At 41.4% G+C, this 25,033-nt stretch overlaps 1 protein-coding gene across 2 annotated transcripts in view; it reads left to right on the plus strand.

Annotated features, from left to right (window-relative positions):
• Positions 1 to 25,033, plus strand: part of GRAP2 (GRB2 related adaptor protein 2) — an 88,772-nt gene that overhangs the window by 36,196 nt on the left and 27,543 nt on the right. Inside the window, exons 1-2 of one of the 2 annotated variants that reach the window (XM_089528236.1) lie at positions 17,756 to 18,266; positions 22,838 to 22,939. In XM_089528236.1, coding sequence (XP_089384362.1) covers positions 18,078 to 18,266; positions 22,838 to 22,939 — 291 coding nt within the window. In that variant the 5' untranslated portion in view covers positions 17,756 to 18,077. Of the gene's footprint in view, positions 1 to 17,755; positions 18,267 to 22,837; positions 22,940 to 25,033 lie in introns of those variants that run through there. The other variant, XM_089528237.1, reaches the window with a different exon arrangement.

Here is a 25,033-nt window from a genome sequence, read left to right on the forward strand (position 1 = left end):
TACTTCCTTCCACACAGTCTTGGTTGGGGTTTCTTCATCAGGCTCTCTTGAGCTCCAAATGCCTCCTAAATTCTGCCCTCATGTTTCTCAGTCACATAGTGCTTCAAAGTTCCCTGCTCAAGATAGAAGGTCACCCAGCAAAATCTAAAAAGAAGATGGACTTGTCTGAGTCTGCATTGACCTCTTGTTGTAGGAGGATCGAGGAAGATTCCTTGCATTATTGATGGAAACCCAGCAAAGAGGTCAAAAGAGGACAAAAAGAAAAAGAAGTCTAAGGACATGGATTCTTAAAAGCAGCGGTCGAGGAGGTGTCTCAGCTTTGCTGAGAACCATCAGTGCATCTGTCCAAGCAATGGAAATCGGGTGACCAAATTCAGCATAGAGAGCCTTCCATCCCCATTTCTGTTGATTATGGCCCTCATTGGAGCAATTACAAGTTGTCACTTCCATTCAATTATGCATCTATTTAATCAACATCAGTGGGTATAGCTTCTAAAGGCGAAATTTGAGAAACTTTCCCAGATCATACCATACCATCTAGTCCACCAGAAAGAGTTTGTTCAGCATTTCCTTCTCACCCTCAACCCCATTCTTTGCCTCCAGTTGCAGTTTCATTGCCATGAAACATTCCCCATCCCTAGTCTAGAGCAATGGTTCCCAACCTTTGGTCTTCCAGGTGTTTCATACTTCAGCTACCATAAGCCACAGCAAGCTTACCCAACAGCCAGGAATTCTGGAAACTGGAGTCCAAAACATCTAGAGCAGTGGTTCCCAACCTTCCTAATGCCGTGACCCCTCAATACAGTTCCTCATGTTGTGGTGACCCAAACCTATGAAATTATTTTTGTTGCTACTTCATAACTGTAATTAAATAGGTGTTTTCCAATGGTCTTAGGCAACCCCCATAAAAGGGTCATTTGACCCTCAAAGGGGTCCCGACCCACAGGTTGGGAACCACTGATCTAGAGGACCAAAGGCTGTGAGCCACTGATCTAGAGGTGTCCCTACATCAGAAGCACAGTTACTCAGGTCCTTTAATTCTTAGTTTTGTTATCTGCTAAGGGTCTGGCATTCTCATCTGGTACTATTTAGCAACAGTTTTCCTGGCATTCAAGCAGCTAGAAAAACCTTCATGTTTTGTGGACTCTTGAGTTAAAACATTCTTAAAGGTATAAGAATCATTCATTCATTTATTACGGCACACAGCCAGCACAGCGATAAAGTATAAGAATCTGCACTCACCTGTGGCTGGACTGACTGTTCAGTGGAGCTTAGAGTTAGTCCTCTCTCAGTTTTCAAGGAAACCATTCAAGCCCATGGCGTCCTGTGACCTCAGGTTACTTACCCAGGAAACTGCCTTCCTCGTGGCAGTCACCTTGGCAGGAGAGCTTGTGAACTTTGTGCAATGAGAGTGGATCAACTTTACCTCTATTTCTATAAGTATAGAGTGGTCCTTAGACCAGACATCTCCTTTCTAGCAAAAGTCATATCTCCATTTCATCTGAACTAGAACATTATCCTTCCAGCATTTTTCTACTCTCTTACATCTGATCTGGAATGTTACCTTCACTATCTGGACATAGATCAGGCCTTAGCCTTTTATATTGATAGGACAGCTTCCTATCTTTTGGGCTATTTTGCATCCAGTAAGAAGGGGCCTCCTGTTTTATCTGGGTTGATTTACAGTAAGGTCCATTCATTCATCTTTTTAGCAGTCCATTAGTTACATTTCATTATAGGAGAGAGCTGTTTTTGAGTAATAATCATGTATAGTTTATAACACATGAAGACTACCCCCCACTGCTCTCCCTAACATCCAATATTCCAATGAGAATGAGGTTGCTATTATTTAAAATATACAAAGGAAAAAAATAACTCGGAGAGCTTCGTGCATGAGCTTGGAATGAAATGGGAAGTCAGAATTTGATTTGGAGTGGGGAGTTAAGAACTACTGTCCTGTTATTAAATGTATGTGCAGATTTGGAATGCAAGCACTGACACAAGTAAGACCAAATGAGAGTAATCCTGCTATGTGATCTCATACAGACATGTAAGGGCTGCATCTGATAACAGACACCACAACAGGCCTTGTCAGAGATACGAGTAAAGCTCTCGCTCTCACTCTCAGTCACACATACACAAATGTACACAGCACAGCCAACCCTATCTACTTGATACATTTTTGTAGGGAAAATAATTCCTGTTAATAACTTGCCATTATACGCATCTTAAACAGCTGTCTCTAGTCAGAGAGATGCCACAAGGAAGAGGATGAATGACTGTATATGGAACACATCTGAGAGTGGGACAGGAATAGATGGAAGATCAAGAAAGGCTGGACAGCTCCCATCCATAAAGCTCTACTTGCTATGAATTTACAACCTGACACTTTCTCATCCACTGGTTGATTAATTGTTTCTCGCTACAAAACATGACAACTGAGAATCCCTTTGATTCCAGGCTTACACCTTCTTGCACACAGCTCTTGACAGCATTACTTTCCTAAGCCAAACTAATTAAGAAGAGGTTGGACCACTTTAAGATGTTAAAAAGAGAGCCCCAGAGCCAAAGCACAATTAACCTCAAATGTTAACTGAAGCATTTTGGCTAAAGTAGAATCTCATTTTTCTTCAAAATTCATTGCAGTTGTTATAGCTGTTTTACACTTCAAGATAGAAAACTGAAGTGGTAGAATGCAAGGGGTGGGGGGATCCTTTTCTCCTGACACCGTTGATCATAAAATCAAAGATAGCAGAACCGTTACAAAGGAAGTGCTGCTTCACTGAGATATTTCTATTCTTATTATATAGATATAGATTAACATTTCTTAAAAAAACCTCAGTTATGTAAAAATGAGTCTAATTCATTTTGGAATATTAAAAGGTATATAGCAGGTCTATGATATGTGTGTGTGGTAGGGAATCTGGTACCCTGACCTGAAACATCTGAATGAATATATCTACCCAGGACCTTAGAATATCACCATGATGTGCATTGTTGTGTTCCTACATTAGTTTCTAGAAGCCTTCTAAGCAACACACAAATCTGAACTGCATCCATAACATTTAATTTTAAATATCAATTATACTATCACAATAAAGGCCTTATATACAGTCACGTGCTTTCACAGTTTATATATATTCAGTCCTTTCTATTAGTGTAATGTATTTTTCATTGAACCTGATGCCATTAAACTGATGACCATCTCCATGAGGACACTGTTATTTCCATTTCCTCTATGGTCTTATTCTGTCCCTAATTACATTAAATGAAAATACAGTAAGCCACTCTGCAACTCAAAAGGTATATGCCCAGCCTGAGGCTGGCACTAGTTCAGTCTTATCAGAGTAGATTTACTACTTTAGTGAACCAAAGTAGTTCACTGGCTAACTAGATGTGACAGGTGACTGGTGAGGTTTTAAAACTTTTTAAAATAAAAAGAAGGGATGCTAAATTGTTTTGTTGTTGTTCTTATTGTGTACCTTCAAGTCATTTCTAACTTATGCTGGCCCTAAAGCAAACTATCATGGGGTTTTCTTGGCAGATTTGTTCAGAGGAGACAGATCTTGTAGCACCTTTGAGACTAACTGAAAGAAAGAAGTTGGCAGCATGAGCTTTCATAGACTAAAGTCTATTTCCTCAGATGCATATGGATTTGAGGAAGTAGACTTTAGTCTACGAAATCTAATGTTGCAAAGTGGTTTTTTGTGGGTTTTTCAGGCTATGTGGCCATGTTCTAGAAAATTTTCTTCCTGACGTTTCGCCAGCATCTGTGGCTGGCATTTTCAGAGAATGCTTTGCCTGGAAAAAGTTGGGTGTATATATACTGTGTGAGCCTGGGAGTGCAGGAGTGATTTGCATGTGTATTGTTCTGTGCTGATGGCAGGCCTCAGGCTGGGAGGCTAATGCAAAAGAGGATTAATGTCTGCTAATTGGTGATCATTATCTGCTGGGAAAGCCCCTGACTCTGAGTGGTTTCCCATTTGCATTTGCTGAGCCCTTATTTTGCTATTCCTCAGGACTGGTAGCCAAATTTTATTCACTTTAAGGGTTTCTTCTTCCGGTAGAAATTATCCAGATGTTTGTGGATTTCAATGGCTTCTCTGTGCATCCTGACATGGTAGTTGCTGGCATGGTCCAGAATTTCAGTGTTTTCAAACAGTATTTTATGCCCAGGATGGTTTGTGGCATGTTATGCTACTGCTGATTTTTCTGGCTGGCCCAGTCTGCAGTGTCTCTCGTGTTCCTTGATTCTTGTTTGCACACTGCTTTTGGTGGTCCCTATGTAGACTTGTCCACAGCTGCATGGTATGCAGTAAACTCCTGCGGCTGTGAGAGGGTCTCTCTGATCCTTGGCTGATCGAAGCATTTGCTGGATTTTCTTTGTCGGTTTGTAAACCATTTACAGATTATGCTTCCTCACCACTTTGCCTATTCTGTCTGTGACTCCTTTGATGTATGGTAAAAATACCTTCCCTTTCAGTGGCTGCTTGTCTTCACTTCTCTGGGTTTTCCTAGGTATGGCAGCTCTTCTGATTTCTGAGCTGGAATAACCATTGGCCTGTAGAGGCTGGTCCAAGTGCTTCAGTTCATCTTCCAAGAAGTGGGGTTCGCAGATGTGTTTTGCTCAGTCTACCAGTGTTTTGATTGTGCTTCTTTTTTGTCCTGGGTGATGGTTGGAGTTCTTGTGCAGGTATCGGTCTATATGTGTGGGTTTTCTGTATACTGTGTGACCCAAACGTTGGTTCGGTTTGCAGATGACAAGGACATCCAAAAATGGCAGTGTTCCTTCCTTTTCTTTTTCCATAGTGAATTGGATGTTGGGGTGGATGTTGTTCAGATGGTCCAAGAACACAGCCAGATCTTCTGCATGGCTCCAAATGGTGAAAGTGTCATCCACATATCGGCACCAAGTTGTGGGCTTTTTTGGTGCTGTTTCCAGGGCTTGCTTTTCAAAGTGTTCCATGTAAAAGTTTGCTATCACAGGGCTTAGAGGGCTTCCCCCATCTCTCTGTTCGTAGAATCCATTGTCCCACTGGAAATAGCTTGTGGTGAGGCAATGTTCGAACAGGGCTGTGATGTCTTCTGGAAAAATCTGTCGGATGAGTACCACGGTGTCCATTATGGGGACTTTGGTGAACAGAGAGACCACATCAAAGCTGATTAATATGTCTCCAGGCTGCGAACTTCTTTCTTTTAGTTAGACTCAAAGGTGCAACAAGATTTCTCGACATACTGATTCCACAGACTAATATGGCCTATATCTTTGGATTGTTCAGAGGAGGTTTGCCATTTCCTTCTCCTGAGGCTGAGAGCATTTGACTTGCCCAAATGGGTTTCATGGCGAAGCTAGGAATCAAACCCTGATCTGCAGAGTCATAGTCCAATACTCAAACCCCTATGCCATGCTGACTATGAATTGTTTTCTTCCCCCTAAATCCACTTCCTGCCTGTTTGCCTCCCTCGTGCATCTGAAACCAATAACTCCTGCCAGACTGAGAAGGTGGTAGTTAGGTATCTTCAGAAAGAAAAACGAGGTGTGGGAAGCATCTTCCACCTGTGCACTTTAAACCTCCTCCTCCCTAAAATATTATAGAATGTCAGCACTTAAATTCTGGTGCATTGTTGCCAATGGCATCACTAGGCAGTGCAAGGAGTGCAGACCACACCAAGTGACACCCTAAGGGGGGAGATGACACCACTGCTCCTCAAATATCTGTCTTTGGGCAGAAACAGACTGTAGTTTTCACCTGTGTCGCATTAAAAGGCTGTAAGAAACAGTGTCAGTGGGGTGAGGCTCAGTGGAAAGAGAAAGGGGAGGCCCCAGGTTTTCTCCTTTAAAAAATTAAGTTTCAAATTTCAAATAATAATAATTATTATTATTATTATTTTATTTTTGTTTAAAAACATAATATTTTCACGTTAAGCACATGAAACTATGTATATGTAAATGCATTTAGGTTGTGTGTGTGAGACACTGTAATTTAAAAGTATAATTTTAATTGTGCTAATTGCTTTGTCACCACTATTACTATTGCATTCAGTGATTTATGAGAATTATGACTTACAGTAGGACCTTGTTATCTGCTGGGGTTTTGTTCCAGGACCACCCCCACCTCCACCCCCACCCCCCATGGATACCAAAATCACTGGATGATCAAGTCCCATTAAACACAATGCCATAGTAAAATGGTGGCCTTATATAACATGGCAAAATCAAGGTTTGCCTTTGGGGATTTATATTTCTTTAAAATTTATTAAATATTAATATTTAATATTAATATTTAAATATTTTCAAACTGTGGATTCTTGAATCCTTCGAAAAAATCCGTGGATACAGAGGGCTAACTGTATAAGTAACATTAGTACAAAAATATTGCTAAGGATTCTGTATGGTGTGATATGAGAGGAGGTGAGTGCCGGGGTTGACACCATGAGTTACCATACCGGGTGACACTAAATTAGTTATGCCACTGATTGTTGCCATAATGTGCCAGTACATCTCTTACTGATAAGTTGTTCATGTAGTGAACACAGAATCTCCTGCAAATGTGCAAACCTACACTGAAGGGATTCCTGTTTCAGAACATTCCTGGCAACACTGAGATAAAAAACAGCATGTGAAAAAAAGAGATTAAAGATTTGTGGGATTTTTTTCTCTCTCCTAATGTATCACTGGCTATTTTCATTGGATTATATGATAAAAAATATCAGTGTTTCTTGGCAAAGTCTTTGTTACATGGTTGGTTTTTGTGCTACATGGAAAATTAGCCAACTTTTTATATATCCAGATGGCTGGGCAAATAGACAACTTACGTCAGCTTTCTCAATGGTGTGCTCAATAGGCAAAAGTTCCATTAATTGCAACCGTGTGATAATCAGTTCATTTGGGCTGGTAGGAAATGCACTCTCTCTCTGAATGTGAAAATTCATATAGCTTAAATCTGATAATAAGCTGAACGCATGCATAAAACTGCCCTGACAAATGGCCAGTGCTATTGAGAGGAATAATACGTCTGCTGTATGTTCTTCTGTTCTAGGCAATAGGCTAGTTAAAATATGGTGAAATTAATTATACAGCACTACTAAATACTGAGAGTCAGCATGGCTTAGTGGTTTGAGTGTTGGACTATAACTCTGGAGACTAGGACTCGATTCCCAGCACAGCCATAAAATCCACTGGGTGAGCTTGAACAAGTGACATGCTCTCAGCCTTAGGGGAAGGCAAGAGTAAACCTCCTCTGAATAAATCTTGCCAAGAAAACCCCAAGATAAACTCACCTTAGGGTCACCGTAAGTCAGAAAGGACTTGAAGGCACACAACACACACACACACACCAAATATTGTATATACTCATCTATAAGTCTAGAATTTTTAATCAAAAAAACCTGGGTTGACTTATCCAGAGCTCAACTTAAGCATGTACTTTAACTCTTATAGAAAAAAGGAAACATCCCCTTCCCTGAGTAGAGTAGTGAGAGGTGAGAGCTTAGTCCATCCCAGGAGCAACTAACAGAGGCACGAACCCCATATATTCTCTCTCCCACATCATCACTTCTGATCTTTTTGAATGCCTGGGCAGGAGAATGGTGGTGGTAGCAGCTCTTTCGCTCTTCCCCTCAAAAAAATGCCAAGAAGAACCAGGCTTTGAATAATTTGAATCAGACATTTGTGTACCTTTGTCAGCTTTTCTTGGTTAAAATCAAGCAAAGTTGGCGCTATACAGACATGCAATGAGGCGCCATCATCATGTGCGAAGGGTGGCGCTTCCAGACACCCCTCGCACATGACGAGGGCATCAAAATGGCGGCACCCTGTACAGATGGGCACCTCCATTTTGATGTAATGGACACTTAGCGTCTGCATGTCACGACGTCATTGTGACATTGCAAGTGCACCATTGGCGCACTGCGGCATCACAAATGGAGCCGCAATGGCGGGTTCTTTTTGTGGCACGAGGAAGCCACGTGGTTGGTTCACTGCAGCTTCCTTGCACAGCAAAACAAGGCGCGGGCAGACTGCCCTTTTTGGGCGGTCTGTACCCCACCGTTATCACATTAAAGTTAAAGGCCATTATCACTGCTAACATAGAGGCCATTTTTGTGCTTTGCTTTTTCATCCTTCTTGACATGTGTGTGCTTTCTTATGTACCTGGTCACCTCCCCCACACATCACACAGCTACAATTTATTATAGTATTTTTTTTCCTCATCCATCCAGCCTTTGAGATAAGCACAAACAGTTACACCTGCCAAAATTTTGTAAGCTCTTTGCACAGTTTTCCTTTGCTTCGTCCTTTACATTCTTTGTTACATGCCCCTAAGATTTGCCCCCAACTTATCCACAGGTCATGTCAAAATCCAAAATTTTGGCCCCAAAACCTGCCCTCGACTTACACATGAGGTCAACATAACTCAGCACAAATGGTATTTGCCTGTATCTTTTAGTTGGCTTATCAATAGACACTATTACTTTTATGAAAAAAAGGAGTGCACTTTTTGGTGGCTGAAATATCTACGATATTGAGAAGGTTGGAGTTGCTAAGATACATCATGGGTTCCTTCCACAGCTGGTGTAAGGGTACTTTGTTGTTGCATGTCTTTTAAGTCATTTCCAGCTTATGGCATTTTAAAGGCAAACCTTAAGGGGTTTGCCTTTGCCTTCCTCTGAGGCTGAGAAAATGTGACATGGCCAAGGTCACTCAGTAGGTTTCCCTAGCAAAACAGAGATTTAAACCCTAGTCTCCAGAGTCCTAGTCCAACTCAAACCACTACACCACACTGGCTATCTGTGAGGATATTACATTTAGGAAAAAGCATTCAGTGTATTTTGAATGCCTGGGCAGGAAAATGGTAGCAGTAGCAGCTCTTTGGCTCTTCCTCTCAGTAAGTTTCCCAGCAGGAAGAGTGGGGCATCATGGTTAACAGGCCAGCAAGGCGTAGTGGTTTGAGAGTTGGACTACAACTCTGGAGACCAGGGTTTGAATCTCATATCGGCCATGGAAATCCACTGAGTGTGTGGGTGACCTTGGACAAGTCACACACTCTCGGCCTCAAGGGAAGGCAATGGCAATCTTCCTCTGAACAAATCTTACCAAGAAAACTCCATGATAGCGTAACCTCAGGGTCACAATAAGTCAGAAATGACTTAAAGGCACACAACAACAACAACAATTCAGTGTTGTTGTTTTTTACTTGCCTCTCCCCATGGATCGAGGTAGGGAACAACAACAATGAATAGATAAACAATGTCAGCTAAAACACATCAGTTAAAATATACATCAATTTAAAATAACAATAACATAAACACATATTAAAATTATCCACATTTAAAATTCATAATTTAAAAATTATGAAATGATGGTCACTGCATATATTAGAGAAGCTTTATGATCTTTGATGCGATCTTGCCTTAATGTGGCATGTAAAGGCCCTTCTGCTTGCTTTAGATAAATGAGTTTTTTCCTTGCTTGTTTTGAAGCAGGCTTCTTTCTAATGACTTTCATACATTCCCAGATGTACATGTGCTGAAGTGCTCAGTTAGGTACCCAGAAAGCATTCCACCCTAATTGTGTAAGCAATTACCTGGAGCCATAACACCATGTCTCCAGTCCTACTTTGACCAGATAGCTCAGAAAAGTATAATGGTCAAAATTATTGAAGGCCACTAGAAGTCAAGGAGACCTTCCATGCTTGAAAGGATTAAGGCTCTTTCTGTCCCAAATGCAGCCTGAAAACAAGAATTGGAATGGATCTGAATAATAACTATTATTTAAAACTGCATACAAGGAAGGGGCATGTGTGTATATTTATTATTAAGGAGTATTTTTTTAAATGGCATCCAATCATATAATAATAATATTAATAATAATAATAATTCTGCTTAATCACTTGGAATCCATGCAGATTACAACAATAAAATGAGATACAGTTATAAATTCTAAAAACTGCTATCCCTCTCCCACCCCCACCCACCCCGGTATAAAAACATAGTAGTATAAGTCTGAAACAATTAAGTATAGAAGTGTACCCCTTTGGTCTGTCATCTGGTTATGTGTAACACGTAGAACAGCTCTGATACAACAGGTTTAAGTGTCAGAAGCTTTTATAATATTTGGAGACATTATTAGATTTAGCCACTATAGACTTCAGTCTCCCACAAAGGTGCAATATTAACACAATGCAGCTGTACACATACCTAAGACCATTTATTATTGTATCTATAGATGACAAAACATTACTCAAACCCTTCCATTACAAGCATATTTTCCTCCTCTTGTAAATATACCCAATAGGTGACTTTGTAAAATTATACCCAATTGTGTGCCGTAATAGTAGCACCTTTCAGCACACAGCTGAACAGTACATAGAGTAAGGTACTTTTTTTTAGTCCATCAAAGTTATATCAGCAGAATGAGAGGCACAATTTTGCTCACAGTGTGAAAGGGGTTTAATATCCTCTGGGATAAAAGGTACTTGCAGAATATAGTAAAGACAAAAGCAAGGGGGGAATCAAACCCCACAAATGTCAGAACAAAACTCTGTCATACCTATAGAAAAGAACTAATGAAGCAGGAGCAGAAAGGCTTTCATAAAGAACCCACTGCTGGTCTAATGAGAAATATAAGGGACTAAGGTTTGCTTGTAGCTCATTTGATGAAAAGTGTGAGGTTCCAGTTCAGATGCAAGACTACTTGCTGGTAGTATTTAGGGAAGTTGGTTGAGGAAGAGCTAAAGACAGCATATTAGTTCAATGCCAATTCATCAACCAAGCTGACTATCACACATGATAGTTCAGTCACTTTTAAAGCTTGTCCCTGCCAATGAATAAAGAAAATTAATCCATCTGTTTTGTGGTTTAAAAAGGGCTTTGTCTCACAATCTATCATTGTCTGCCACTGAGGCAGGAACTAATGAAACTGAAAGGGAGAGTCATCTTTAAATGCTTGCCAGATGGTGAACTTTTAAAGGGACTTAATCCAAAACTCACTTTTAACTGTTGGGAGTTGGAGGGGGGAATCTAGTCTCTCCCCTCCTTTCTAAAAGGTACTTCTAAAATCTTTAATCTCAAAGGGGAGGGATTGTGGTTGTTGTTGTTTTAAAAATGGTTGTATTCAAGGAAAGAGCTGTTGTGCACATGGGCCTTCAAGTCATCTGTGGATTTATGACATTCCCATGGATTTCATAGGGTTTTTTAGGCAAGTAATACTCAAGAAGTGGTTTTGCCAGTTCCTTCCTCTGAAATATAGCCTACAGCAGTTGTATTCATTGACAGTCTCTCATCGAAGTACTAACCAGGGCTGACCCTGTTTAGCTTCCAAGATAAGACAGGATCTTCTGTCTTTAGGGTATTTAGGCATTAAATGTGCTGGACTTAATTCACTCCCCCATTGCCATTCTCTTTTCCTTATGTCTTGTCTTATTTAGATTGTAAGACTGAGGGTAGTTAACTGTCAAACTAACAATTTGTAAGCCAATCTGGAAGCCTTCGTAGCTGAGGAGAGGGGTATAAATACTCTAAATAAATAAAAATAAAGGATTATTACTACCATCAAAATGTTTAGACATAAAAAGCTCCCTTATACTGACTCAGGCCCCATACAGACAGGATAAAATAAAGCTGCTACGGATCACTTTGGAGGTATGCTGTTTAAATGATGCATGCATCCTAACAGTCCAGAGCACCAAAGCCACGATCCAGTCGTAAGGACTTGAGCACAGCTTTGGTGCAGCTTCTGGACTATTAGTACACATGCATCATTTAAACAGCATACCTCCTAGGGCGGGATACAGACCGCCTTTTGGGCGGTCTCCCGCCGCCCTAGTTTGCTCTGCAGGGAAGCCGCAGCCTCCAGGCTTCCCTGAGGAGCAAAAAGAACCCTTTAAAATCAGGTTCTTTATGCGGCGTCATTGTGATGCCGCAATGCGCCAGTGGAGCACTTGCGGCATCACAATGGTGCTGGGACGTGCAGACGCTAAGCGTCCGCCACATAAAAATGGTGGTACCCATGTGTACTGGGCGCTGCCATTTTGACATACAGATTACGTACTAGGGTTGCGGGGCGTATATAAGCAGCGCCCCGAGGCAACCCTAGTGTGTATGCAGGCCAGCGCTTTCGCCAGTCTGTACAGTGCCAAAGTTACCCAAAGCAGCTTTATTTTGGCCTGTCTGTATGGAGCATCAGATATTGATCCATCAAGCACCTAAACAGGCCATTCTGAACCTGATGCCCTCCAGATGTGTTTGATGACAACTTCCATCATCCTCAGCCAGCTTTTATTTGATTGGGTATGATGGAAGTCATTATTTAACACATCTAGAGGGCACTAGGTTAGGGAAGGCTGGTTTACACTGACTGACAGAAGCTATCCAGGGTTTCAGACAAGTGTGTTTTGCAACCCTATTTGTAGAAAGCAGAGGTGAATTCTGAGGCCTTCTGTATGTAAAGCATGTGCTTTATCACACACAAAAATGCATTTAATTTTGAAAATCCAGGACATGTTTGCAGTACTAGATATGTCCTGATGTGATATGTACAAACACATGAATTCTGATGTGTCTTTATTCCTAATCATACAATGCAGATGCTCCTCAGAGATCAGCCTATTACTAGCACTTTTAAAGTATCTATTATGGTTACGAGAAACCAGACTTATTCCAAAGGATAGACTCCTTTTTAGACGTTCCCTCAAACTCCTTACCAACCAGGTTAGCATGCTTAGGATATGGGTGAAATGAAGCTAAGTCTCCGGTTGTAAGATCAGTTTCCTATTATATATATTTATGAAGTAACCAAGGAAAGAGCCATTGAGAAATAGTCAGTTTTAAAACAAAATGAACTAACGGCTGACCTAGAATCATCATCAGGATTTTAGGAATGCCTCACCAAAGGAGATTTATTACCCAGGAAGTTAGGAAGGCTGGTCTTGCCTCTTTGCTACCAACATGAAGACAAGTAAAGCCTTGACAGGACTAGGCCACTAAATAACTTTGCCTAATCAACAGTCTTGAATGACCTGGCTATTCAGGTTATATCTTCTAGAATGTGTCAGACTCAAATGTGTATAGAAATGCAAACAGGAGCCTACAGCAGCCTGATGTATTTCCAGAAAAGAGAGGGGTAGGGTGTCTGCATTTGTGTATCATTTTACCAACATTTTTTAAACTAAGAGCAGGAGGAGGTTTGACTGTTCACTATTTGTTTCAAAGCATAAATTCACAAACTGCTTCTACTCCCTGTGAAAAAACAAAACTAGTTAGCAGGGAAAGGAACATCCATTTCCTACTTCTTCCACTGCTAGAAGGCTCAAATCCTCAGCCTTCTGAGGCTGCTTTTCAAAAAAGTCAGTCGAATGTTATATACATCTCTGTGTTATATCTGATTCTGAAATGATTCCAATGCTGCAAAGAAAACATCTTAAAGAAAATGTCTTCATCCCCTTATGTGTTAATGTCAATCATCAATATGTTTGTATTATTTACTGCTGAAATGGACAATTATGATAACTGTCTAACATTTTAGCACACAAGCAACAGATCTGTAGTTATGTGCTCCTCATCTCTCGCCTGCTAATTTCAGCAGAACACATATATTCACACACATCCCAGCACTCCTGAAATGTGTGATCACAGGAATTCCCAACATGTTGCTCTTGACTCATGCACCAGGCAGCAGCAGACAAATGCCTATCCTGAGAATCACCTTTTCAACAAGTTTATCATAAGACTTTTGCCTGCATGGGAGATTTAAAATATGGTCAACTGTTCAAGAAATAACATACAAAGAAGTCATTTCTGGGCCATTTCATGGGCAAGAGATAAAGATGGGGTATTAAGAAAGCTGTGAATAATAGTCATATCCTCCAGGGAATTTCCCATGCAGTTCCTCTAGTGCAGTGATTCCCCAAGTGAGCGATATGCCCTCCCTGGGGGTGGTAAGGATTCCAGGGGGGCAGTGAGGTAGAAAGGGGGCAATAGGGGGGCACTGGAGGGAAAGGGGGGGTGTCAGGGGGATCTTCAGTCAAAGTACTGGTATGCAGGAAAGACAAGGGGAACCAGCAGCCTTTAGGACCATGGTGGGATGAGAATTACAGTAAACTTCTTTTCAGGGTCCCCAGAAAACCATCACACAGCCTTTCTGATCATTTTGTGTGGTGGGGTCTCCCACTCTTTGCCTGCCCATGTGAGTGCACTCCCTTACCGGTGTCTTTTGCTAGTAGTGGCAGTTGGCAAACATGTGCAAGGCTTGGACACAGGGCATCACTTCTGAGGCTCAGAGCAGCGCCATTTGGGGGGCAGACTAGAGTTAGAGCGCATGGTGGCTCCCTTTGTGCCTTGTCATCCTGGGAGCAGCAACTGAGCAGATGGATGAGCAGCAACCAAGAGGCCTCTTGTACACGCTGGCCTTTGTTGCAAGGCTGGCATGGGTGAGAGACTTCTTGGCCCCTGCTCAGCCAGTTGCTCAGTTGCTGCTCCCAGGATGACCAGGTGCAAAGGGAGCTGTGACTGAGCAGCATGATTACACAGAGAAATTAGACCTAAAATTAAAAAAATATGCACGAGGGGGGGGGGGGTAGTAGGGTTTCTACCCAAAAGGAAAGGCAGTAGCCCAAAAAAGTTTAGGGACCAGTGCTCTAGTGCTTTGGCTAAATGCTGCTGTTGCTTCTTCAAGTGCTGCAGATTCATGCTACACACATAGCAAATAGATGGCCAGAGGCTGAGAATATACCACATTTATTTTATTTTATTTTATTTTATTTTATTTTATTTTATTATTTTCATTTATAGAGCCACATGAAGAGAAAACTGTAAACTTCCAGTATGATTTATCTTTCATTTGGAGAATTATTATGGGTCGGTGTAAAGATTATTCAAGATCTTATTCACCCCAATAAAGGATTTCATTAATACCAGGATTTACAAAATTTTGCTATAACAGAAGAGTCAATACTCATAGATGTAACATAAGGGAAATTAACTACTTAATGGAGAAATATTTTCATAGCAGATTCTTATAAAATGACATCACTGAAAATTGTATCCTCATATTTACATTTTCTGGGTTAGTGGGTTGGCCTCCATTAAGTCTCCAGAGTGTGATAAATAATGGGTCATAGACGCAGCATGATTGAAATAATTGATGGTACAATGTGATTCCACTCTATGAATATAAATTGTTATTTCCTCCTCTTCTTACAGTTTTTGCTGTTTCATATAATATTTCTTTTATGTATCTCATGAGGAATAAGTGCATGTATCTACTTTGTGGGTGTTGTCTTTTAAAACTCAACTATTTGCTCTTTAAGGATCTTTTGGATGTTCACTCCCTGGAGGATTTCATAGGCCAACTGGAAAAGGGGATGCTGGCATATAAAACAGGGGTATGGCCAAATGACTTTTGGGCCCTTTCACCCTGCTGAATTGGTCAATTGGCAGACTTTTGAGGACAATTGCAAGTGATGCAGCCAATGTAAGATTGTGATGGCAGGAGATGCTGCCAATCAGGACAGACTGAGCTGTAAGACTTTAGTGTAGAACGCCATGGTGTGAATGTCCAAGAAAACACAGCCTAAACAGAATGTTGTTCGACACGGTTACATCATACCAGCTGTGCTGTGTGTAGACTGGCAGATGCCTTTCCTCCAGTCTGTCTGTCACATGCTTTGTCTCATTAATCCAAATTCACTGAAAATGAGCAACAAGAAAATAAAAAAAGATGCTTAAAAGTCTAGGAGGAAATATATGAAGAAGAGCCATTTCTATTTAGGAATGAAAGGTACTAATCTCCAGCATTATATCCCTAGGGTACCATTACCTTAAATGTTATATTTTATTTGTATAAAATCAATGTGTTTCTCTTTCAGCTATCTCAATGAGACTCCTTGGTATTCTTCAAAAGTTGATTGCATATCAGTTTTGAAAGGCATTTCAAACATGCTTCTTACCTGTGCCATTTTTACTTACCAAAGATGCATACCATTGTTTTAGTATTAAGCTATTGTAAAGAAGCAAATCATAGATATAGTGTTATGCTATCAATTGCATTGATTTCAAAGAGTGAGTGTTGTTGTTATTTATATTTATGTTCCTCCTTTGTTATAATAAACTCAAGGTGTTGTGCCTGGCTCCCCCTCCTCCTTGCCCCATCTTTATCCTCAAACAACCCTATGAAGTAGATCAGGCTGAGAGATTGCCTGGCTCAAGATCATTTCCAGTTAATTTTTAGGCTCCATGAATAATTAGAACAGCTGGCCCACCTTATCCACGGATTCTTCATCCATGGATTCAACCATCCACAACTTGGAAATATTAAAAATATATATAAATTCCAAAAAGCTAGCCTTGATTTTGCCATTTTATATAAGGGACACCATTTCACTATGCCATTGTATTTAATGGGACTTGAATATCCACGGATTTGGGTATCCACGAGGGATCCTGTGACCAAACTTCAGTGGCTATCAAGGGTCCACTGTACTTGGATCTTCCAAGTTCCAGTCCAACTCTAACCATTATACTACACTGACTTGTCAATTTTCTCTCTGTGATTTTATTAACTGGCTTTAAGTCATCCCTGACCCAAGGCGATTCTGTGAATGAAACACCTCCATGATTCTCTGTCATCCACTGCTCTGCTTAGATCTTGTAACTTCATGCCCATTTTCTCCCTAATGAAGTCCATCCATCTACTAGTCTACTTTAATCTACTGTTCCACAAAAAACTATCCATCTTAGGTATAGGGATGTTGTCTGAAAATATGAAATTTTATTCCTAACTTAAGAGTGCGGGAAGGAGATGATGTTAGAAACAATGTGAACTATGATAGCATGAGACAGAAATGACTGAATCAACATGTGTCTTGTAAACAGAATTTTTGACAGGTTTGTATGTGTGGGATGTAGCGTAGCTCTCATCTTCTTACAGACAGCATCATCCTTCTGAGTACTCAAAACCTTCCCTTGTGACCAAATACTGAGAATCATAAGACTGTTCTGGAAGACCCAAAAACCCATTCCTAATTAGAGATCCAAATTATAATTACTGTCTGTCTGTCTCCCTTTCTGTGTGTGTGTGCGCGCACGCGCACGCTTACTGGCAAGTAAGAATTAACTGACAATGTCCTACTTCCTTCCTTGGTTTAACGGTTCATAATATTCTGCCTTATCATGCAACATGTGACTAGTACACTAATTTTTGTTTTAACTCAAAGGCGTTTATCAGATGAGGTTTCTGCAGGGGCTTCTGCAGATTGGGCCATTCGCATTGACATGATAATGAGAATTTATTTTCATACCTGGTCACTGTTACCTTACCCTTCCGAACTGGGGGGGAATCGAATTGAAGGAAGTCACGTGATGTGGATTCAGGGAAAGCAGAGTGAGTGCAAATGGAAGTTCCACACCGGTGCATAACATGGGGGTTCCAACGATTGGAATTGGGACCCTTGCGCATGCCCAGTGGGACCCTGAAGGCATCCTGAACCTTTGCACGTCCGGGGCTAAGAAGGGAGCCTGCCTCCACTTTCATGTGAATGTTAGCCTCACGTCAATGACAGCTGCCCCTATTTTCTTTCTCCCTTCTAGTTTCCCTTCCCTGGCAGTGAAATTCAATGTCAGAGCCCCATCCTCCTGTCATTCAGTTGCCTTCTCTTAGGTTGCATCCACACTGGGGGAGATAATCCAGTTTAACTCCAGTTTAACTGTACTGGCTCAATTCTGTGGAATTCTGGGAGTTCTCTCCTTCCCTTTGTGGCAGTTGCCTTCTCTTATCATAATCGGGGCAAATCCAGGGAGGTATAGAGGTCAGAGCATTCCCTCCCCTTCTCCCGAGAGTGAGAAGGAGGAGGAGGAGAGGAAAGAGCCAAAGGAGGAATGCAAAAAAGGGAAATCTGACAGGAGGCAAAAGGGTGACAGGAGGCAAAAAGGGGGGTGACTGATGGGTCAATTCAGGTCAGGTCAGGGGGGCAGAGCAAGGCAAGGGTCTGGTCTCCAGCAGGGACCTTTCCCTTTGGTTTTTAATTTTTTTAATTATTTTTCTCATATTTTTTTTGCAATGGGTAGATCTATATTTAGATAGAATGTGGTTAGCTGCTTGGAATCAATTGCTGCAATGCAATCCGAAGGAATGTTGCAATCCGAATGTTAAAAATGTTTCTCTGTCCAATTTGGCTGATTGTCAAATTGATACAGTTTTTGCTGTTGTCTCTAAGGAAATTGGGGGGAGCCCAGGGAAAGAAAAAAAATGCATCCTTTTCTGGCATTCTGAGGTGAGGAATTATTATGATTATTATTATTATTATTATTACCTGTGTATGAGGCATTCTGGGGTGGCAAGGAGTGGGATACAGGGTACAGAGATGGCACTAGCTTGCATTTTGGGATTGAACATGGGGCCAAGAGCAGATCATAACCTACACTGACCCAAATGACCACAACACAAGCACACACACCCCAGAGATTTTTAATCTGATGACAGAATCTGAGCATTCTGGCGTCTGGCTCTAAAAAAAGGAGGGGGAAGCAGACTTCCAATGCCCAATGAGTGCTGCAAACATCACCTCCTGGAACTTAAGAGCCTTTATTATTGTTGTTATTATTATTATTAGTGTTATATGCCAGCGCTGCATTTCCCTTTTATTTCCAATTGATTCCATGGGTCTACTTTAGTTGGAACCGACAAGTCACTCTCTCTCAGCCTCAGTGACCTGTCAGCAGGAGGAAAAGGGTCCAGGTCAGGCCAAAGGCAGGGCATGAACGGAGCTCCCATCAGGCACCTTCCCCCCCCCCTTTGTGTGTGTGTGTGTGTGTATGAGTGTGTGTGTGTTTGTGTATGTGAAATAGATGAGAATGACAGGATGATAGATGTAGATACAGATGTGGCTGAAATGTGTGTGTGTGTGTGTGAGAGAGAGAGAGAGAGAGAGAGAGAGAGAGAGAGAGAGAGGCAGGAGGGAGAAAGTGCTCGCTGGCCAGCTCCTCTGCCAAAGTTGCAGTGGGGAAGGAGAGGGAAAGAGAGAGAGAGCCCCGATGGAGCCATGATCGTTCCCCAGCCCAGGCGGAAGCAAATGGGGCAAATTGCAGCAGGGAATTGTGGGAGATTTGCAACCCGGGGGTCTTTGCAATGGTGGTCAGGAGAACAAGCAAATTGGGATTCCACACCAGACCAATTCGCAGTGAGATCGTACAGAGCCCCAATGCGATTCCCATCAATCCCTTTATTTAGCGAACTCGCCAAAACGCACCAAAATGAGGAGCCAGTTCGGAAGTTCCTTGGAAGTCCCGCAGATGGGGCTCCCATTGAAATCAACCAGGTATGGAAATACATTCTGGATAACATGTCAATGCGAATTGCCCAATCCGCAGAAGCCCCAGATCTGGGCTGCAGGCACCCTGTCTGATAAACGCCAAAGATAATCCAGTGAGTGATTAAGGGAGGAACAACACTTCCCCTGCCTTCCAAATTCAAGTCACCTGCAAAATGTAGAAGGTCATCAAGGGGATGGGATGGGATGGGATGGGATGGGATGGGATGGGGCAATGTCCTACAGAGAAAGAGAAAACAAGCCCTCGTCTTCAAATAATTTTTTGCCATTAAAAAGCTTAGTGGACCTAGGCAAGCACTTGTTCTCAGCCTTTAATACCTATCAAATAGGGATTAAAGGAGAATATTTGGAAAATGTTGTAATGCATTAAAAACTGTCATTTATTTCAACTTACTCTATAAGCCCCTTGTGTTACTTCCTACTTTCCTATAATCTTTTATTATTTCCTGAGTAGACAAACAAGGGTCAAACAAACTGACCCCTACCAATAGGTCATTATGTTAGTTTCATAGACCTATAAATGTTTGACCATCCTTTGCAAAGGACCTTAAGCTGGCATTAGCTGGAAAGCCTGTATGAAGTCCAGGGCCTCTATCAGGGAAAACAGAGAAAGTTTTGATCCCTGGTTTTACTATTCCCACAGCATGTAAAAGTAGTTACTCGCCAGTGGCAGAGATTAGGGCAAATTTAATAATTAGAACAAGTCTTTGTGTTTATGTTAAAATACTGCAATATGACGTTTTGCCTGTTTCATTAAAAGAACAGATAGTTTATTTAAAACATAACCACTATGGATGAGTCCAACAATATTCCGAATACCAATTGTTGCTTTGTATGCATTCAAGTCATTTCCAACTGAAAGGTGAACTTTTCATGGGGTTTTCTTGGCAACATTTGTTTAGAGGAGATTTGCCCTTGCCTTCATCTGAGGCTAAGAGAGTGTGATATGTCCAAGTTCAACCAGTGGATTTCCATTGCCAAGCAGGGATCAAGACCCTGATCCCCAGTGTTGTAGTCCAGTGGTCAAACCACTACACCCTGAATATCAGTATCCAGAATACCAGTATGTCTTACCCTAAACCAGTAGTTCCCAAGCTTTGATCAAGCAGTTGTTTTGGACTTCAGCTCCCCGAGTTCCTGACTGTTGGCCTAGCTGGCTGGGATTTCTGGGAGCTGAAGTCCAAAACTCCTGGAGGACCAAAGTTTGGGAATCACTGCTGTAAAGCCTTGCATAGACTTCTTAGACAAGCTTCTGGAAAGTACATCTACTCTATATTTGGTAAGTAGGTGATGGCATCTAAACTATCCATTGAGCTATTTTGTTTTAGATAACTTTCAATGACAAAGGTTGTGATTTAGATGCTCATTAAGAATGGCTTTTGGCGACTCTTCCCTCCCACCCTTATGTCAGAATCCAAGAGAAAAAGTAGGAATTCTGAGGAACCCCAAAAGACACCACAGCCCCCAACTCCTAAATGACAATACAGTCTGTCCTCGCCTTACACGGGGGATCCGTTCCGGATCCCACCGCGTAAGGCGAATTCCACCTATGCTCGAGCCCCATTGGAAAAATGGGGCTCGTGCACAGGGCGCAACGGGCACATGCGCCCATTCAATTGAATGGGATGAGCCGCCCCTTGCACCCCGTGTGCACCCCACGGCTTGAGCACGTATGCTCAAGGCCGCGTATGGCGCGCCCGCGTATGGCGCGGCGCGCTGTTTTAAAAAAAACTACTTTACCTAGTTATTTTTAACAGTATTGAGGTACTTTACTATACATGCCATGATGCTGAATAAGCCAGATAATTACTCAGTATGACTATGATTATTAATATTAAAAATAAGACCATGTATCTCTTAGCGGTGTTATGCAAAGTTATCACTTACTAAAAAGTGATAGGAATGTTTTAAAGAATGGGCACAATGTCTTAACAAAAATACTGTAGGTAAGGATCCACAGTCACATTTTTACAAGGGCCATGTTCTGTTTCTTAGCTGCTCATAGCACACCTGCACAGACTGTAAAATGACCCACTTCCTGCACTGCTTTTGGCGACCTCAGCAGAGAAGTACAAGAGAGTGAGGTAGAGGGACTGTTGCACTTGTAGTCCTTTCAGATCATATCAGAAACTTGCTAGCAGGAAATGGTAAGAAAGGTTTTCTCTCTCTATCCTGGCAGCATCTACTTCAGTCATATAAACAAGATTTTTGTCTGCAGTGCAGCCAGCCACTGGCTGCTACTGGTTCACGAGATGTGTTTGTGGTCTGGTCATTTGACTCCTTGGAACGCACTATTAGAAACTAGGTTTGCAATTACTAGTAAAATTCACAATATATGCATATTGGTAGCTTTTACATATGTAAAAATATGTTTGATGCTACTTGTAGAGCTTCTGTGCACATATAGTAGAACAGGCTTTTATACCAGGATATAAAACTCCATTCTTACTATATTCAGGGCTCTTTTCTCCCAGTTTCATTTGGTACTTGTACTACTCCATATGTTGTGGAAATGTCATGTGAAATTAGATCACATGCCAGACTTCACAACTAAGATGTGTAATGCATTTGGAAACTGGATTGTGTTCATCATTATGGAAGTGTTTTGTACAGAGGCTTTGGTCTTACTGCAAAGAGCTTGAACCAATGGTTTTTCCATACAAAACTCATACCTGTAGCACTAAAGGCGAGGCACTGGAGTCTCTTTCTCTCTGTTTGGTTGTGCACTATACATGGTGGTGCAGTGTAATGGGCAGATAAAACAATGGCACTCTTTGGCCATTGCCCTCCAATTATGTTGTATGGTCAGCTGGCTGGGAATAATGGGTGTTGCAGTCTAAAACCATTAGAAGGTCACCAGGTTGAGGCACGCTACAATATTGTTGATTACAGTATTTGGGTGAGGATATTAACTTACTCTAGATTGGTGAAACCAGATTTTTCAGGAAGGCTGTTTAGCTATTGTTTATCATCATCATCATCATCATCATCATCATCATCATCATCATCATCATCTTTTATTTATATCCCGCATATTCCAATTAGGATTATACTTTTGTCTATGCTGATGGCTGATTTTAGGATTGTGACTACATCACGCCAGTGTTAGTTATGGCATAGCAGCTAACCATGTAGTGTGACCAGAAGACTGGGCTGATGGAGTGGCAACACAGTGGAGAAACATGCCTTTTGGGACTGGTGTGTCAGGATTGCAAATGGAAGATGATATCAAAGTCCACAGTAGACAGAGCCAACTAATTCTAGTTTTGTCTCTGTACCCCTCCCTTTCAAATATGTTACAACTCCTTAACATTTAACTACACTAAAGAATAATGTCTCCTACTGGTTTAGTAGGCTTCTGTGCTATCATATGTGATTCTCTTCTTAGGGGACAGAGGCCTCTGCACCACAAATGGGAAAATAATTGCAGTTCAATCAATGCAACCTGAGCAATTGGATAGCAATATTCTTTCATGTCTCAAGAACAGTTCTAAACGCTACCTTATCACTTTTAGTTTATCCTATTACAAGAAGGCAACATGGAAGCCATTGCAAAGTTTGACTTCAATGCATCAGGAGAGGATGAACTGAGCTTCCGTGCTGGGGATGTTTTGAAGGTAAGTACCAGCCGAGGATTTACTGAAGTATTTTTCCATTAGCATTGTAAAGTTCTGCTAAGTTGTTATGTGCTTGTATTAACCATCCACCGTACAAGCCAGTAAGTGTAAATTGGTTCGTAGACTGGCAGCTGTAAGCAGTGGCATACTTAACATATTTGACACCCAGTACAGATCTTTTTTAATACTCCCCCTCTCTCTGCAACAAAATCATAAAATGAAATTAATAATAATAATGGTCACACACAGTGAAAACGAGCTTTTATTGAACTTTGTATATACCATTTGACCCTCCCACATTCATTGGTTTCTCTTTCGTAGATTTGATGATTCATAAATTTGATTAATATGTTCTCTCTAGGGATCTCTAGGTCCACTAGTGTAATTTCATGAAGCTGACCATCAAGTTGCACTGGAGGACCTAGAGATTCCTAGAACAGTGTTCTCTCAGGTAAAAATAATAGCATTTGGAATTTTTATTACTATTTATTTATATTCATTTTTTCTTCCAGTTTGGGGGGCCTGTGCCCCTAACTCCCACAAATGTGGGCAGTCGAATGTACAATCAAGCCTGTAAATAATAATAATAATTATTATTATTATTATTATTATTATTATTATTTACAGGCTTGATTGTACATTCGAGTGCTTTTGCAGTTTCTTCAATAGTCATTCCAAGTCTTTGCTGCTAGTAGTGCAGTGTCATCTGTAGATATTGATGTTCCTTCCCCCAGTTTTCACGTTTCTTTCCTCCAAATCTAATCCAATTTTCTGAATATTTAACATATAAATTAAAAAGGCAAACTATTCTGTTTCTCTATATTCTGCCTTCACAGTGTCCTCTTGTCCTGCACATAAGCTACACATCAGGACAATCAAATGTTGTGCTACATGCATTTCTTTAAGAGAAATCAATAGTTTTTCAAGAATTAAACAATCAAAGGCTTTGCTATTATCTATAAAGTGCAGGCTGATTTTCTTCCAAAATTCTTTTACATACTCCAATATCCACAACATGCTCGATTGTCCAACCTATGTTTGCACAATATGATCCGTAGTGCCTCTTCCTTTCCTCAACACAGCTCGGATAGCTGGCATTTCATGCTTCGAATATGGTAAAAGCCTTCATTGAGGAAGAAAAAAGAAGAAGAAATTGAAATCACTCTAATAATGCTTGGCAAGGTAGAAGGCTGTACAAAAAGAGGAAGACCACACTGCAGATGGATAGAATCAGTCAAGGAGGCATGGCCCTGAGTCTACAAGACCTGAGCAGAGCTGTTGATGACAGGATGACTTGGAATTCTCTCATTTACAGGGTCATCATAAGTCAAATCAACTTGAACATCAGCAACACAACAATAAGCTTTCATGAATATCAGTTCACTGATACCACAAATGCTTGTGCTAAATTATAAATCAGTTAATCTTAAAGAGACTGCTAGATTCTATTTTTTCCCTTGTTGTCCCTATCCCTTTTTCCTTCTGCTGCAACAATGAGAAGCAGGGCTACTATTTTGAGGAGGATGGTTTGAAGAGGGAAGGAAGTGGCACCGGTCTTCTCTCCCCCCCCCCTTTCTCTTCTACCACAAAGAAATTCCAAGGGGGAGGGGAGGAGATCAACTTGCCTAGAAACAGGGTGAGAGAGTTTGCGTCATGGCCAGCCAAGAGGAAGAGGAGGAGGAGGAGGAGGCCGTGGTTCCTCAGGTGCAAGAAGAGCTTGAGGCTATACCGGATCCCAGTTATGCCCTGCCAGACCCCAGCCCTGCTCTTCCAGCCCCAGTGGTTGAGGCTCAGCCAGACCCTAGCTCTGTGGGGTCCCCTCCAGATGCTCAGCAGCTTAGTGTTGCCCCTGTGGAAGAACAAAGCATGGAGGTTCCTTCCTTTCAGCAAAGGAGAGCTGAGAGTTCTTGCTTGTGCAGATCCAAGAGGCTTGCAGAGAGGCAATCTGCAGATAAGCAACAGCTGGCACAAGGGAGGGCATCTCTTATTTAAGCAGCTGGAGAACACCAACCCTTTGCCAGAGTTTATTGCAAATCCTTCATTGTGGTTGCTGTTGGCACTGGTTCCTTGAACTCTGTGCTTCTTGAATCTTTG

This window comes from Sceloporus occidentalis, unplaced genomic scaffold (assembly GCF_023333645.1).
Source record: "Sceloporus occidentalis isolate IW3139 unplaced genomic scaffold, rSceOcc1.0.p SCAF_5, whole genome shotgun sequence".
NCBI lineage: Eukaryota > Metazoa > Chordata > Lepidosauria > Squamata > Phrynosomatidae > Sceloporus > Sceloporus occidentalis.